The sequence below is a fragment of the Artemia franciscana genome, unplaced genomic scaffold (genome assembly GCF_032884065.1).
Source record: "Artemia franciscana unplaced genomic scaffold, ASM3288406v1 PGA_scaffold_168, whole genome shotgun sequence".
Lineage (NCBI taxonomy): Eukaryota > Metazoa > Arthropoda > Branchiopoda > Anostraca > Artemiidae > Artemia > Artemia franciscana.
This window is the reverse complement of record NW_027062638.1, coordinates 706,192-725,076: the sequence shown is the minus strand read 5'-3', so window position 1 is coordinate 725,076 and position 18,885 is coordinate 706,192. Positions and strand designations below refer to the sequence as shown.

Here is an 18,885-nt window from a genome sequence, read left to right as displayed (position 1 = left end):
AAAGGAAGGGGTAGCATTGAAACTTAAAACGAACAGAGGTTATTACTTATATGAGGGGTTCTAAAAATACTTTAGCATAAAGAGCGAGGTATTTAGGAGGAGATAAATACCTCGCTCTTTATGCTAAAGTATTTTTAGTAATTTCAACTATTTATTCTACGGCCTTTCTGATTCAGGGGTCATTCTCAAAGAATTGGGACACAACTTACGATTTAGTGTAAAGAGCGAGGTATTAACGAGGGTAAAAACCCCCTCGTATACATAATAAAAATATAAGATTATGAAAGTTTGTTACGTAAGTTAATTCTTAAGTTACGTATATTTTTTACTAATAAAAACATTCGTTAAAAATTAAAAGTTCTAGTTGCATTCTTAAGTAACCGAAAAATTGGAGGGCAACTAGACCTCCTTCTCCACCCCTTATTTCTCAAAATCGTCTGATCGAAACTAAGAGAAAGCCATTTAGCCAAAAAAGAATTAATATACAAATTTCATTTTAATAATTTATGTGAGGAGAGCCAAAACCAAACATGCATTAATTCAAAAACGTTCAGAAATTAAATACAAAAAAAAACTAATTTTTTTAGCTGAAAGTAAGGAGCGACATTAAAACTTAAAACGAACAGAAATTACTCCGTATATGAAATGGGTTGTCCCCTCCGCAATTCCTCGCTCTTTACGCTAAAGCTTTTAATTGTTTTAAAAAGTAGAATTGTGGTAAAGAGTCAAACTTTAGCGTAAAGAGCGAGGGATTGCGGAAAGGACAACCCATTTCATATACGGAGTAATTTCTGTTCGTTTTAAGTTTTAATGTCGCTCCTTACTTTCAGCTAAAAAAATTAGTTTTTTTTTTATTTAATTACATAAAGGATCGGTGTAGAAGGATAGTAAAAGACATACAAAGCTACTTCACCTGATACAAGTGTATCTGTTAGGAAATGTATGTTACAAGCTATTAATAATAACAAGTGTAGTAGAATTAATAGAAAGCTGAAAACTTTTATAATAATAAACAATAATAATAAATGAGTAATTATAATAAGTAATAATAATAATAAGTGTAGTCGAATTAAGAGGAAGCTGCAAACTTTTATAATAAAGGTAAAGGTAGGTAAAGGATACGGCATTAGACTTTACAGTCCGTACCGGCGGTGCTGATCTCCGTTTCTTGGCCCTTCAGCCAGGAAGTGCAATGGGGGTTGGGGGTCAGCCATCCTGTGCTTTCACACACCCTTCCTGTTTACCTTCCCCAGATTTCTCCAGGTACCCATTTAGAGCTGGGTCGACCCTGGCTAAGCTTACAGAGTCACGCCACAAGTAATAATAATATTAAGTGTAGTCGATTAAAGAGGAAACTGCAAACTTTTCACGTCTTATGAAGATGTGGTTGCACATTGTAGAACCCAAACTCCTAACTATAGCCTTTTTGATCCTTTTCACTTACAAGGCACAACATGCCTCACCTTAAACAATCTCGGACCCAGAAGAAGAAGCAAAAAACCGTGGAAGGCGAGTCGTTTTTGTTATTAGATATTAGTTTTAAAGGGTGAAGTTGATTCATGGTTTTTATTTTTATCAGTTGTCACTATAATTCCAAGTGTTTAGATTTTGCAAAAAGGTGACATTCCTTGTAGTTCATGTTGGGAACTGCAAGTTTGCATTGCTAACAGTGCTTGTGCGCTGTTCATTCAGTTTTGAAAAATCAAAGAGGTTTTCAGCTCTCTTTTTCATTTTCTTTACAATGATTCCAAACCATCATTATATTGAACCTGAACAATAATTCCAACGACGAAGCATTCACCTTTCTAACGATAATGATGTGCGATAAATGAATTTCTAAGAAAAATATTTAAAAAAATCAGGCATTTACTCTAAAAGTTACTAATGTTACAAAAAACAAATGCTCTACTGGCAAATACTGGTAGCACTGGCATAAAACTGGCAACTGGTTCATTAAAATACACAATATCGAAAAAAAGTAGCTCATGCTGTGACCATGAGCAAGGGCGCCAATTCACGACAATATAGTGGGCAAAGTGTATTTAAAATATTACGAAGGGGGGATGGCATTGTCCACCTTCTCGATTGGCACCCTTGAACAAGTGTACAAACAAAACAAGACTATTGTAAGTTACTAATTTTTACGAATAAAAGGCAATATTGGCACACACAGAAAATAGTACTGAATAGTAATACAGGTGCAATTTCACATACCCACCTGACCCCTCTCTCTAGGGACATACTACAAACTTATGAACTTCAATTTTTAGGAGGTGTAATCAACTTTTTCCCTTGTAGCATGATAATTAAACCGATAACACAATGCAGTGTTATTAAACCGATAAGACCGTGTCATAATGGACATTATCTTCTGTACAATTGTTGAAGAGCACTATCTACTTTATTATTTTTCATTTTAGTAATTTCCAGGAGCCTATTCGAAAAACAATTTTAGAAGTTATCATATTTCAAAGCGTTTTATCCAGTTTCTGAAAAGTGCTTAAAAAACAAGAAGTAAAATTAACCTGTGGTGAATTTGAGACTGATTAGAATAATTTGTTTAAATATTTGACTAACCACGGTCTTTTTAGGATTCTATTTCAAAGCAGAAAACAAAAATAAACTTTAAATTTCGTTTATCATGCTCTTTACATCTATCAGATAGATCTAATTGTGCCCAAGTATAGCTGCGCCTTAACGTATTTTATAATTTTGATATTTTACGCGAGAATTCAGTTTCAGAATTATAATTGTCACTTGAAACTATTATAGTGTTCAGATCCTGAAACTCTTTCTCGTTACCGTTGCTATAAAGTTCCATTACACTGCCGATAAACAACAAGCAAAATAAATTAGAACTGGGATGCCTTTGTAACCAAAATTGAATTTTTTGAAAAACTGAAAGAAATACCCTAAAAAAGGTGCTTTACTATTTTAAACCATTTGAATAATCATCTAAAGACACTCCTGAATACATAGTAATTCGAGAACACATGCTTAAAACACCCTTCATAGGAAAAAAATAACTTTAAATTTTATTCTTTTTTTAAAGCAGTAAGCTGCCCTGTAAACACTTAATATAATACACTTAATACACTTAATACACTTTAACTAAAATACACTTAAATTGCTTTGTATTCTCCATTGTTTCTTTCTTAAGCTAAATTTTTCGTTCTTTTTCTTATGTTTTTACTTTCGGTTTCCATTATCTTAGAACGTGTACTATATTTTGTCTTCATATGCAGCAGATCAATGCGTATGAAAAATGGTGAAACCACTCTAAATGCGAGTTTTACCACAGGTAAGGCCAGCAGCCTCAGTGAAACCAAGGTGTCAGTGGTGAAACTTTAATTAATAACTTGGTAAAATTGTATTTACTTTGTTAGCTACAAGATATGTTTATTGGATATTTCACTACTCAGGGCTTTGCAAAATGAGAGGTACCACAAGAGGCTGGAGGGACTAGCAGCCCCTCGGGAAGATGAAGAATAAATTGATAATTGTTGCTCTTTCGCATATTAATTCATTCATCTGCCAACAACAATGATAAATATTTATTTCATTCCTAATACATTAGGGTGAAATTTAGAGCCACGACCTCCCCACCTCCTAAAGGAGCAAAATGAAAAGTTTTGTATATTATTCCCAAACTTTTAAATACATTTATTCTTTTTAGTTTTATAATTTTAAGAATGAACGCTAATCTGACGGCAAAAAGAAAAGATTAGCTTTACTGTAAAATAATAAAGCAATATATTAGCGGGGTTATCTAATAGCCCTATAAAATATAATGACAATACATAGACTGGGCTATTAGGAATTACTGGGCTGGAATACTTGTGGAGTGTAAGACATTGTTCCATTAGGGAAAGCTGTAGATTAAAGCAAGACACCTTTAGAAGTGGGTTAAACAGGGATTTATTAAGATATGTCGTATTCTGAGAATGCAAAACGGTTGCTATTGTGAATTTTGTATTTGAAAAAAAAATTACAATTAGAAAATAATAATAATAAATTAAAATGCATGTTTCTGACTTGAAAGGGTCTCTAAAGGCATTTTGGATCTTGTCTCACTAACATCCTGTGTATATTACATTTATAAATATTACATGTTTTGTATATATTCTAGTCAAAGAGTCTGTCAGACGACAGGCGTGAAATAAAAGTAACTGGGCTATTAGATATTACTGGGCTGGAATACTTGTGGACTGTAAGACATTGTTCCATTAGGGAAAGCTGTAGATTAAAGCAAGACACCTTTAGAAGTGAGTTAAACAGGGATTTATAAGTGTTCTGAATTAGATCTCATAATTTTTTTCAGTAATTCCTTCAGATGCTCACATTATTCTCAGATACTACAACAAAAACAAATAGTTATTGGATTTTACACTTTAAATGCTCAAGTGGCAATGGACTAGCGTATTGAGGATAACATATATCACGATTGTTTGACTGTATTATCATTGAACAAATCCATGTTAATATGATATGATATAATATGGAAAAACAGACTGCCAAAACAGTAATAATGGTTTCCAAAAACAAAAGCTATCCAAAATAATACAGCTTATGACTTTTTAGTAAGAGATCCACCTTGTCAATCAAGGAATAACAATATTATCTACTAACTTCATCAAAGGATTAATTTTCCACCATAATTAGTTTCCTGTCGTTTTCCGTCGAAGCACATTATTTTTATTACACTCCAAAAATCAACAACATACTGTGGTTAAAACTATTATTTTTAATCTCATTATTAATCATTGATCTACATTTTACTTGTGATCATAGTTCTCCCCTTTGGATTTGGCAGTTCAAGAAAGTAAATAGTACCTGAAAAATCAGAAAACCCCCAAAAAAGAAATCTTAGTATGGTCATTTTGTAATAAAACAAAGAAACAGAGATACCCGGAAAGTACAATACGAAAAATACATCAGACATGATAGAAGATATACCAAAATAAAAATATTAGAAAGTGAAATTAGGAACATCAGAATACTAATAAGAGATTTGGCTAATCAAAAAGTTAATAGCAACCTTTAGGAAAAAAGCGAAAAATAAAGCAAAAGAGCAATGATAAAATGATTATAACTTTTTTCAAAAATTATCAAAAATCCAACACATTATCAAAAGAAGAGCCGAGTCTTGTGACTCAAAACATTAAGACAGCCAAAAAGCAGCAACTTAAAGGTCAATAAGAACAAATTTCAAGCTAAAGAAAGGTTTGTTACATGAACCAAAGAATATTCATATAAAACAGAAAAAACAAAAGAACCGAAACAAAAATAAAACATAATAAAAGAATGATATCAAGATGGGCAAAATGAAGAATACCATATGTCTACGAAAAACAGTCAAATCTATTAGGCATCTTGAATCTCCTACTCAGGCTTAGTGGAACGCGCCTCGAAAATTTACAAAATTGAAGATTTCACCCTTCTAACTTTGCTTGGCGAAGGAAATTCCATCTTCCCAACAATTTTTGAATATAAAAACACAATTTCCAATCAATTCAGCTTGGAATCAGACTAGAAAACGCACAGTCTTTTCCCATTCATACTTTTTGCGAGGCAAGATAAGGCCCATGCAACAATAAAAAATTATTTTGGTTATTATTGTTTTCATCTATTAATGAACTGAAAAAAAGCCCGTTTTTTATCTGAAATCAAACAAAAATTGTTCGCAGATTTTGCTTCAAGCTTAAACAAAATAAATCCTAATAATTGAAACAAAATTTATGATGGACGCACATGATATTAACAAACTACGATTTTTGCTAAAATTTTTTTCATGTGAAAAAACAACCCTGATCAGGGGAAATCCTGATTAAATATTAGTTATATTTTCAATTGGAGCATTTTCTTTTTACATGTACATCCTTCAGAAACTCTTATTCCATTTACAATACAATTTCTTACGGCACATCAGCTTCGAGCCATGACAGATGTAGAGACAGATGAGAGCCACGATAGATTGAGCCATGTTGCTGAACTTACCATCTTTTAATTAAAAATTGGTCAACAAATTATAACCAAAGTGAAGTGCCTACAAGCTTAGTAACAAAGATAGTTAAAGGCGGGGAAATTGTTTTTGGACAATATTTTTAAACTACTCCAGGTCTGAGAGGTACATGTAACCAATTTCAGAAGGGAGTACCCCCCCCCCCCTTGAGACAGAGGCACGATTACACTGAACGCGTGAACTACTTTATTTTCAAACGCGTCAGCAAACATGACTTCATTGTTCCCAATAAAATCCAAGCAAATGTAGTATTCGGACCTATTAGTGAGTTTATATTAATTTTCGAGTAAAATAAATATTTACTAGCTAAAAGTGAGTAAGAGATTTTGGGAATAAGAAACTTAAAACCTTGATCATGATCGTTGCAGAAGAATCCAATCCCATTGGACGTTAGAAAACGTTGCCAATTTCCATTGGCACGTTAAAAAACGTGCCAATGGAAAATGCAAATCCATCATACAGCTCAATTTAATATCTTCGGTAATTTGCCATCTATTTCACAAATCCAGCAGCACATCGCACTTGAATCAATATTAAAAATTGGAAATCATCAATTTTATCAGTATTTTCATTTATTTAAATTTGTCGGTTTAGAGGACTAAATCCTCAAAGAATATTGTGTAGCCGTTTAAAGGTTGTTATGAAGAAGAGGTAGGCGTAGTCGAGATGATACTTGACAGAAAAATTTCTTAGTATCCAGTACGAGACATTAAACGGAAGCGTGAAGTTATAAATAACATCAAGTTATGATAAATAAAATATCCTCTAGTCATAATTAAAATGAAAGAGAGAATCGCACAGAGAGAGGAAGAAAAAGAGAGGGTTGATTTTTTTAATAAGTCTATTAATTTTTAATGCACTTTGAAATAAAACCCTTTCATAATTTTTTTTAATAATATACTTATTTCTCAATTTTTTACGTTAGAACAAAGCGGAATCAGGCGTCTGCATCTTCGTCATAAAGGGAGTCCCACGTAAAATTTTGACCATTAGAACTAATTATGTTTTGATAATGAGCTTCGAAATCTGTATCAAGACTTTTAAGTTTTGAAAATCGGTAATTGAATAATTTCAAAGCATATTCATATAACTCCACATCAAGATTGTTTAATTCCAGCACCATCTTCTTTTCCCTTTCTGAAATCAGTTTTAAAGTTTGACTACTCACAGTCACATTATGCTGCTCAAAGGGTACGAGAAATTTCATTTTAAATGTTCTTTCAAATATGTATTGACTCATTTGCTGTTTCTCAGTTAAACCTAAGAATGGCATATTTGACAAGTTGAGTTTAGCACTGGCCAGCACTATTCTGTCCCTTTGAGTTTTACTCATGGCTGACATATTGTAGCACCCAACTAATTTCAGGTCTGCTAACATTCTTGTTTGCCGATTGATTGCCAAATTATACGGACAAGACATGAAATTCTCCAATGTTACATTAGTCCATCTCTCACCTGAAACAATAATCGTGAAAGAATCGACATAATGAAATGAAAAAGAAAATCCATAAAGATTGTGAGAATGAGCTGGAAAGAAAAATAAGTGAAGAAAGAAAAAGAGTGGGAGGGGGAGAGAATATATGTATTTATAATATATATATATATATATATATATATATATATATATATATATATATATATATATATATATATATATATATATATATATATATACATATATATATATATATATATATACTAGCTGTTGGGGTGGCGCTTCGCGCCACCCCAACACCTAGTTGGTGGGGGCGCTTCGCGCCCCCCCCAAGCCCCCCCGCGCGCGTAAGTCGTTACGCGCCATAATAGTTACGCGCCATTGTAGTTGTGTCCCTATGTCCCACCTGTGAATATAGATATATATATATATATGGTTTTAACTACGTAAAACTTGCGAATATACAACATTCTTTGCTGTCCCATTGTCTTTGCATATAAATAGATTGTCAGGTTATCCCCCTGTTTCCCCCGGTGTCCCCGTTGTAGTTGTGTCCCTGTGTCCCGGTCGTCATTTATATTCCCTGTGTCCCGGGTCCCGGTCATCATTTGTATCCCGGTGTCCCGGTCTGTATATACATTCGTTTTTTAGTTTTGTTTTTCTCCTTTATTTTTTTCCTTTTTTTTTCTTTTTTAGCTTATTTAGATTTTTAGATTTTTTAGTTTTTTTTATTAGTTTTTAGTTTTTATTTCTTTTTAGTTTTTTTGTCCCGGTCGTCATTTATATCCCCCTGTTTCCCCCGGTGTCCCCGTTGTAGTTGTGTCCCTGTGTCCCGGTCGTTATTTATTTTTTAGTTTTTTACCTTTTTTTAGTTTTTTTAGTTTTTTAGCTTTTTTATTTTTTTTATTAGTTTTTAGTTTTTTTGTAGTTTTTGCCTTTTTTTTAGTTTTTTTAGTTTTTTAGCTTTTTTATTAGTTTTTAGTTTTTTTTTGTAGTTTTTGCCTTTTTTTAGTTTTTTTAGTTTTTTAGCTTTTTTATTTTTTTTATTAGTTTTTAGTTTTTTTTGTAGTTTTTGCCTTTTTTTAGTTTTTTCAGTTTTGACGTCACCTGATCCAGTTTTTTCAGGTGACGTCACCTGATCCACGATCCACAGATCCACAAACAACTTATTTTTATATATATAGATAGTTTTTTTTTTTTTACTTATGTCCTGGTCGTCATTTATACTCCCTGTGTCCCGGTGCTTTGTTGATTGCTAATCGAACATTCCTTTTGTCCTGGTCGCTTTCTCTTTGAGTGTCGTCATTTATTAGTTTTTTCCTTTTTTTTTAGTTTTTTATTGGTTTTTACCTTTATTTTAGCTTATTTTTCAGTTTTTTTCCTTTTTTTTAGTTTTTTTTTATTTTTTATTTTTTTTAGTTTTTATATATATAGATAGTTTTTTTTTTTTTACTTATGTCCTGGTCGTCATTAATACTCCCTGTGTCCCGGTGCTTTGTTGATTGCTAATCGAACATTCCTTTTGTCCTGGTCGCTTTCTCTTTGAGTGTCGTCATTTATTAGTTTTTTCCTTTTTTTTTTTAGTTTTTTATTGGTTTTTACCTTTATTTTAGCTTATTTTTCAGTTTTTTCCTTTTTTTTAGTTTTTTTTTATTTTTTATTTTTTTTAGTTTTTTACCTTTTTTTAGTTTTTTTAGTTTTTTTAGTTTTTTAGCTTTTTTACTTTTTTTATTAGTTTTTAGTTTTTTTTTGTAGTTTTTGCCTTTTTTTAGTTTTTTCAGTTTTTTTTTAGTTTTTTATTGGTTTTTACCTTTATAGTTTTTTTAGTTTTTTAGCTTTTTTATTTTTTTTATTAGTTTTTAGTTTTTTTTTGTAGTTTTTGCCTTTTTTTAGTTTTTTCAGTTTTGACGTCACCTAATCCAGTTTTTTCAGGTGACGTCACCTGACACATCCATCCATCCATCCATCCACAGACAGACAACTTATTTTTATATATATAGATATATAAACTAGCTGTTGGGGTGGCGCTTCGCGCCACCCCAACACCTAGTTGGAAGGGTGCTTCGCAACCCCCCAAGCCCCCCCGCGCGCGTAAGTCGTTACGCGCCATATTAGTTACGCGCCATTGTAGTTGTGTCCCTGTGTCCCACCTGTGAATATAGATAGATTTATATATGTGTTTCAACCTACGTAAAACTTGCGAATATACAACAATCTTGGCTTTCCCATTGTCTGTGCATATAGATTGTCAGGTTAACCGACTCTTGAACATGCAACATATAATGGTCCATGGGAAAACAATCCGTATTCAGATCTATACCTCATGATTCTAATGATTGCCCTTGAGCTTTGTTGATGGTGATTGCTAATCGACCATTCCCTGTGTCGCCGTCGTCATTTATATATCCCCCTGTGCCCCCCGGCGTCCCCGTTGTAGTTGTGTCCCTGTGTCCCGGTCGTCATTTATATTCCCTGTGTCCCGGTCGTCATTTTTGTCCCGGTGTCCTAGTCTGTGATTTCTCTTTGAGTGTCCCGGGCGTCATTTATATTCCTTGTGTCAAGTTGTCCCGGTCGTCATTTGTGTCCCGGTTTCCCGGTCTGTATATACATTCGTTTTTGAATTGGTCTTTTTTTAGTTTTTAGTTTTTTACCTTTTTTTAGTGTTTTTAGTTATACCTCATGATTCTAATGATTGCCCTTGAGCTTTGTTGATGGTGTTTGCTAATCAAACATTCCCTCTGTCCCCGTCGTCATTTATATATTACCTTTTTTTAGTTTTTTTAGTTTTTTTAGTTTTTTAGCTTTTTTATTTTTTTTATTAGTTTTTAGTTTTTTTGTAGTTTTTGCCTTTTTTTAGTTTTTTTAGTTTTTTAGCTTTTTTATTAGTTTTTAGTTTTTTTTGTAGTTTTTGCCTTTTTTTAGTTTTTTTAGTTTTTTGGCTTTTTTATTTTTTTTATTAGTTTTTAGTTTTTTTTTGTAGTTTTTGTCTTTTTTTAGTTTTTTCAGTTTTGACGTCACCTGATCCAGTTTTTTCAGGTGACGTCACCTGATCCACGATCCACAGATCCACAGACAACTTATTTTTATATATATAGATATATATATATATATATATATATATATATATATATATATATATATATATATATATATATATATATATATATATATATATATATATATATATATATATATATGTTTTTAACTACGTAAAACTTGCGAATATACAACATTCTTTGCTGTCCCATTGTCTGTGCATATAAATAGATTGTCAGGTTTACCGACTCTTGAACATGCAATATATAATGGTCCATAGGAAAACAATCCGTATTCAGATCTATACCTCATGATTCTAATGATTGCCCTTGAGCTTTGTTGATGGTGATTGCTAATCGACCATTCCCTGTGTCGCCGTCGTCATTTATATATCCCCCTGTGCCCCCTGGCGTCCCCGTTGTAGTTGTGTCCCTGTGTCCCGGTCGTCATTTATATTCACAGTGTCCCGGTGTCCCAGTCTGTGATTTCTCTTTGAGTGTCCAGGGCGTCATTTATATTCCTTGTGTCCCGGTCGTTATTTGTGTCCCGGTGTCCCGGTCTGTGTATACATTCGTTTTTGAATTGGTCTTTTTTTAGTTTTTAGTTTTTTACCTTTTTTTTAGTTTTTTAGTAATACCTCATGATTCTAATGATTGCCCTTGAGCTTTGTTGATGGTGATTGCTAATCGAACATTCCCTGTGTCCCCGTCGTCATTTATATATCCCCCTGTGCCCCCCGGCGTCCCCGTTGTAGTTGTGTCCCTGTGTCCCGGTCGTCATTTATATGCCCTGTGTCCCGGTCGTCATTTGTATCCCGGTGTCCCGGTCTGTATATACATTCGTTTTTGAAATGGTATATGAAGAAATAAATTTTTGTATTTTTCCCCTTTTTTTCTTTTTAGTTTTTTTTTTATTTTTATTTTTTTAGTTTTGTTTTTCTCCTTTATTTTTCGTTTTTTTCCTTTTTTTCTTTTTTAGTTTTTTAGCTTTTTTAGTTTTTTTATTAGTTTTTAGTTGTTTTTTTTTCTTTTTATTTTTTTTTTAGTTTTTACCTTTTTTTTAGTTTTTTTAGTTTTTTTTTTACTTATGTCCTGGTCGTCATTTATACTCCCTGTGTTCCGGTCGTCATTTGTGTCCCGGTGCTTTGTTGATGGTGATTGCTAATCGAACATTCCTTGTGTCCCGGTCGCTTTCTCTTTGAGTGTCCCAGTCGTCATTTATATTCCCTATGTGCCGGTGTCCCGGTCGTCATTTGTGTCCCGATGTCCCGGTCTGTAATTTCGTCAGTCGAAAACATGACGTCAGTCGACACACAAAAATGACGTCACTCGACAGACACACACACACACAGACAACTTATTTATATACTAGCTGTTGGGGTGGCGCTTCGCGCCACCCCAAAACGCGCGCGTAAGTCGTTACGCGCCATATTAGTTACGCGCCATTGTACTTGTGTCCCTATGTCCCACCTGTGAATATATACATATATATACATATATATACATATATATATATATATATATATATATATATATATATATATATATATATATATATATATATATATATATATATATATATATGTTTTTAACTACGTAAAACTTGCGAATATACAACATTCTTTGCTGTCCCATTGTCTGTGCATATAAATAGATTGTCAGGTTTACCGACTCTTGAACATGCAACATATAATGGTCCATGGGAAAACAATCCGTATTCAGATCTATACCTCATGATTCTAATGATTGCCCTTGAGCTTTGTTGATGGTGATTGCTAATCGACCATTCCCTGTGTCGCCGTCGTCATTTATAAATCCCCCTGTGCCCCCCAGCGTCCCCCTTGTAGTTGTGTCCCTGTGTCCCGGTCGTCATTTATATTCCCTGTGTCCCGGTCGTCATTTGTGTCCCGGTGTCCCAGTCTGTGATTTCTCTTTGAATGTCCCGGGCGTCATTTACATTCCTTGTGTTCCGGTGTCCCGGTCGTCATTTATATCCCCCTGTGCCCCCCGGCGTCCCCGTTGTAGTTGTGTCCCTGTGTCCCGGTCGTCATTTATATTCCCTGTGTCCCGGTCGTCATTTGTATCCCGGTGTCCCGGTCTGTATATACATTCGTTTTTTTAGTTTTGTTTTTCTCCTTTATTTTTCATTTTTTTCCTTTTTTATTTTTTTATTTTTTTATTTTTTTTCTTTTTTAGTTTTTTTAGTTTTTTAGCTTTTTTATTAGTTTTTAGTTTTTTTTTACTTATGTCCTGGTCATCATTTATACTCCCTGTGTCCCAGTCGTCATTTGTGTCCCGGTGCTTTGTTGATGGTGATTGCTAATCGAACATTCCTTTTGTCCCGGTCGCTTTCTCTTTGAGTGTCGTCATTTATATTCCCTATGTGCCGGTGTCCCGGTCGTCATTTGTGTCCCGATGTCCCGGTCTGTAATTTCGTCAGTTGAAAACATGACGTCAGTCGACACACAAACATGACGTCACCCGACAGACAGACCCACACACGCACAGACAACTTATTTATATATATCTATCTATCTTCTATATATATAAAAATAAGTTGTCTGTCTGTGGATGTGTGGATGGATGTGTGGATGGATCTGTCAGGTGACGTCATGTTTCGGCTGACGTCATGAAATTAGTTGCCGTCATTTTTGCTTTGAAGGTGACGTCATTCAAGTTATATAAGACATATGTTCGCCGTCATGTTTCGGCTGACGTCATGAAATTAGCTGCCATCATTTTTGCTTTGAAGGCATCATTTTTGCTTTGAAGGCGTGACGTCATTCAAGTTATATAAGACGGATGTTCGTGTAGAATTCTATTAATGCTTAAGTTTATAATGACTGATGAAGATGCTCAAAGAGTCTATGCCAGAAAACTTGCTGGTGATAGAGAAAGTCAGAAAAGAAAGCGTGCCGAGGAACTACCAGAGCAACGCGAAAGCAGACTTGCTGCTAAAAGAGAAAGTGAAAAAAGAAAGCATGCCGAGGAACTACCAGAGCAACGCAGAAGCAGACTTGCTGCTAAAAGAGAATGTGAAAAAAGAAAGCATGCCGAGGAACTACCAGAGCAACGCAGAAGCAGACTTGCTGCTAAAAGAGAATGTGAAAAAAGAAAGCATGCCGAGGAACTACCAGAGCAACGCGAAAGCAGACTTGCTGCTAAAAGAGAAAGTGAAAAAAGAAAGCATGCCGAGGAACTACCAGAGCAACGCAGAAGCAGACTTGCTGCTAAAAGAGAATGTGAAAAAAGAAAGCATGCCGAGGAACTACCAGAGCAACGCAGAAGCAGACTTGCTGCTAAAAGAGAATGTGAAAAAAGAAAGCATGCCGAGGAACTACCAGAGCAACGCGAAAGCAGACTTGCTGCTAAAAGAGAAAGTGAAAAAAGAAAGCATGCCGAGGAACTACCAGAGCAACGCAGAAGCAGACTTGCTGCTAAAACAGAATGTGAAAAAAGAAGGCGGGCCGAGGAATTACAAGAACAGCAAGAAATCAGGCTTGCTGCTGATAGAGAAAGTAAGAAAAGAAAGCGTGCCGAGGAATCAAAAGACCAGCAGGAAATCAGGCTTGCTGCTGATAGAGAAAGTAAGAAAAGAAAGCGTGCCGAGGAATCAGAGCAATCTGAAAGTTATCGCCTGGCATTCAGGTACAACCCAGTCGATGATTATAGCTTGAGTAGCTGTGTTCAAATCGGGACAATGTCCAAAATTTGTCCCTATTGCAAGGCCTTGAAATTCAATGGTGAAACAATGGGAATGTGTTGCGCCTCAGGAAAAGTTAAACTTCCTCTATTGGCTGCACCACCAGAGCCATTGAAGACTTTCCTTACTGGAACTACGTCAGAATCTAAGCGTTTTTTGTCAAAAATCAGACAATACAACTCATGTTTCCAAATGACGTCGTTTGGAGCCCAAATCGAAAATCCAGATCAATTTATGTCTACTTTTAAAGTAAAAGGGCAAATTTATCATAAAGCAGGGTCCCTTCTACCATTATTAGGCGAGAATCATAAATTTTTACAATTGTACTTCATCAGTGATAGAAATTCTGAATTGAATGCACGTTGCGAAATTTCTCCCAACGTTGAAAGGACAATCGTTTCCCAATTGCAACATCTTTTCCACGAAAATAATAATTTAGTGCGTCTGTTCAAAACAGCCATCGATTTGATGCCTACTGATACTCATAAAATTGTTATTTCCGCTGACAAAACGCCTCCTGGCCAACATGTGCGTAGATACAATGCTCCGACTATCGACGAAGTGGCAATCGTTATGGTCGGTGATCAGTTTTTACCTCGAGATATTATTCTACATAAGCGAAACGCCCAGTTGTTAAGAATTGCTGAAACTCATCGATGCTACGATGCCCTACAATATCCTATCATTTTTTGGGATGGAGCCGACGGCTATCACTTTAATATTAAATTGATGAATCCAGCCACTAACAAAGAAATGAATAAGAAATGCAGTGCAATGCATTATTATTCCTATAGACTAATGATTCGGCAGGATGAAGAAAATTATATTTTAAAATGCCGTGAATTGTTTCACCAATTTGTCGTGGATATGTATGCAAAAATTGAATCAGAACGTTTGCTATATATCCGCCTGAATCAGACCAAGCTCCGCTCTGAACAATACATTCATTTGCGAGATGCAGTTATAAATGACGGTAATACCACAAACGTTGGAAGATTAACAATTTTACCTTCGTCATATGCTGGCAGTCCACGTCATATGCATGAATATGCTCAAGATGCTATTGCGTATGTTCGTCTCTATGGTCGTCCAGATTTATTTATTACATTTACATGTAATCAATCTTGGGACGAGATACTGCAGCTTTTACTTCAAGGACAATCGGCGGTTCATAGGCATGACATTACGGCACGTGTCTTCCGGCAAAAGTTGAAATCACTGATAAACTACCTTGTAAAACATGAAGTGTTTGGGTCAGTGCGATGCTGGATGTACTCAGTGGAATGGCAAAAACGAGGTTTGCCACACGCACATATACTAATCTGGCTACATAAAAAAATTACTTCAAACGAAATTGATGATGTGATTTCCGCTGAAATACCTGATAAAAATGTCGATAAGGGGTTACATGATATTATTGTAAAAAATATGATACATGGACCTTGCGGTGCACTGAACGAAAATTCACCATGCATGGCCAAAGGAAGGTGCACAAAGCAATATCCTCGACTTTTAGTACCCACAACAATTACTGGCAATGATGGTTACCCACAATATAGAAGAAGATCTACTGAAGATGGCGGTAAAACAGCAATAATAAAGAAGCGTAACGGTACCACCATCGAAGTAGATAACCAGTGGGTTGTTCCATATTCCCCTTTATTATCCAAAACATTTAATGCACATATAAACGTTGAATACTGTAACTCCGTAAAGGCAATAAAATATATATGTAAATACGTCAACAAAGGCAGTGACATGGCAGTTTTTGGCTTGCAGTCCGAAATCAAAGATTTCGATGAAATCGTAGAATATCAGGCTGGAAGATACATAAGCAGTAATGAAGCTGTTTGGCGAATTCTTTCATTTCCGATACATGAACGTAGTCCAGCTGTTGTTCACTTAGCGGTACATTTACAGAATGGTCAACGTGTTTATTTCACGGAAACCAACGTGCAACAAAGAGTCCTGAATCCACCGGATACAACATTAACAGCTTTTTTTTCGCTTTGCAAAAATGATTCTTTTGCGAAAAGACTGCTGTATACTGAAGTGCCTTCGTATTACACGTGGAATACTAAAAATAAAGTATTTGAACGTCGAAAACAGGGTAAGTCAGTCGACGGCCAACCTACCATCTTCAAAGATACCACGATAGGAAGACTCTACACCGTTCACCCCAATCAACATGAATGCTTCTTTCTACGCCTGCTTTTGGTGAATGTACCCGGTCCGACATCCTTTGAGTATTTGAGGACTGTAAATGGTACTATACATGACACTTACCGTAGTGCATGCCAAGCTCTGAATTTATTGGAGAATGACCAACACTGGGATAACTGCATCAATGACGCGTGCGAAACGTCAACCCCAAGTCAAATTCGTGCATTGTTTGGCATCATTTTAACAACTTGCTCTCCATCAGCTCCTACAGAGTTATGGGAAAAATATAAGTCAAAAATGTCCGAAGATATACTTCATCGAAAACAGTTAGAGACGTCAGACATGACTTTTGATTTTACACCAGAAATTTATAACTACACTTTAGTTGTTATAGAAGATATTTGCATAAGTATGGCAAACAAACCTCTTCAGGGTTTGGGAATGCCTTCACCTAACCGTATCGCTGCTGTTTCGACATGTGTAGAATTGGATCGTGAACAAAGTTACAGTACGAGTGATCTATTGTCGTATGTACAAAATAACATTTCCAAGTTAACGTCGGAACAAAAAGACATTTATGATACGATAATGCATTGTGTCGATAACAACGTTGGAGAAATTTTCTTTTTGGATGCGCCAGGAGGTACTGGTAAAACGTTTGTGATAAAACTGATTCTGGCATCAATTCGATCTAAAAATGATATAGCGTTGGCAATTGCGTCGTCCGGAATAGCCGCAACATTGCTGCCTGGTGGAAGAACTGCTCATTCCGCTTTGAAATTGCCTCTGAACTTGCATTCTACAGAAACTCCCACGTGCAATATTTCCAAATCATCTGGGATGGGTAAAGTATTGCAGCAATGCAAACTTATTATTTGGGATGAGTGCACAATGGCACACAAAAAATCGCTCGAGGCTCTGGATCAATGCTTGAAAGATTTAAGAGGGAATTCGAAACCCTTTGGCAGCACATTAATATTGCTTGCAGGAGATTTCAGGCAAACATTACCTATAATACCTAGATCAACTCCTGCAGACGAAATGAATGCTTGCCTGAAAAATTCTAATTTATGGGCACACGTAAAAACATTAAAATTAACTACAAATATGCGTGTCCGATTGCAAAACGATGACTCTGGTCAAACATTTTCAGATCAATTGCTAGCAATGGGAAACGGAAAGCTCCCAGTAGACTCAATTTCAGGACGTATACAACTACCTGCTGATTTCTGTAATTTAGTGACGTCCAAAAATGAATTGATTGAAAATATATTTCCGAATATTCTAAAAAATTATAAAAATAATAAATGGCTAAGTGAAAGAGCGATTCTCGCACCCAAGAATATAGACGTCCACGAAATCAACAATATTGTTTTGACCAAGATTCAAGACCAGGCAGTCCTTTACAAGTCAGTCGACACAGTTTTGGAACCAAATGAAGCGGTTAATTATCCATCTGAATTTTTAAATTCCATAGATCTTTCAGGGTTTCCACCACACGTGCTACAACTAAAAATAGGCGTACCAATAATATTGTTACGTAACATAAACCCACCAAAGCTTTGCAATGGCACTCGACTTGCCGTAAAAAAAACAATGGAAAACCTAATAGAGGCCACAATCCTGACAGGGCCTTTTGAGGGTGAGGCTGTTCTTATTCCTCGCATTCCCATGATTCCAACAGATCTGCCTTTTCAATTTAAAAGATTGCAATTCCCAATTCGATTAGCATTTGCAATCACCATTAACAAAGCTCAAGGTCAATCATTAGAAAAATGTGGTATTGATCTTAATACTGATTGTTTTTCCCATGGACAATTGTACGTTGCATGTTCGAGGGTCGGTAAACCTGACAATCTATTTATATGCAGCGAGAATTGGACAGCGAAGAATGTTGTATATTCTCAAGTTTTACGAAGTTAGTTGTATTTCGGAACAGACTGTTGTATATTCACAAGTTTTACGTAGTTAATTTGTATTGTATCTATCTATCTATCTATCTATATAAAAACGAGTTGTGTGTATGCATGTTTGTTTGTTTGTAAAAAGAACGTTTGCATATGACGTCATTATTAGTACATACGGCTTTGTATATGGACAGACAATGGGAAAGCCAAGAATGTTGTATATTCGCAATTTTTACGTAGTTTGAAACACATATATAAATCTATCTATATTCACAGGTGGGACACAGGGACACAACTACAATGGCGCGTAACTAATATGGCGCGTAACTAATATGGCGCGTAACGACTTACGCGCGCGGGGGGGCTTGGGGGGGGCGCGAAGCGCCCCCACCAACTAGGTGTTGGGGTGGCGCGAAGCGCCACCCCAACAGCTAGTATATATATATATATATATATATATATATATATATATATATATATATATATATATATATATATATATATATATCTATATATATAAAAATAAGTTGTCTGTCTGTCTGTCTGTGGATCAGGTGACGTCATGTTTCTGTGTTGACCGACGTTATGAAATTAGTTGTCGTCATTTTTGCTTTGACGGT

General features: G+C 35.3%; 1 protein-coding gene across 4 annotated transcripts in view; it reads right to left on the bottom strand.

Moving 5' to 3' along the window:
- Positions 1–1,848: 1,848 nt before the first annotated feature.
- LOC136041348 (heparan-sulfate 6-O-sulfotransferase 2-like) overlaps positions 1,849–18,885 on the bottom strand; it is a 79,438-nt gene continuing 62,401 nt past the window's right edge. For all 4 annotated transcript variants that reach the window (XM_065725992.1, XM_065725989.1, XM_065725990.1 and 1 more), the window contains exon 6: positions 1,849–7,477. In XM_065725992.1, coding sequence (XP_065582064.1) covers positions 6,960–7,477 — 518 coding nt within the window. In that variant the 3' untranslated portion in view covers positions 1,849–6,959. The remainder of the gene's footprint in view (positions 7,478–18,885) is intronic.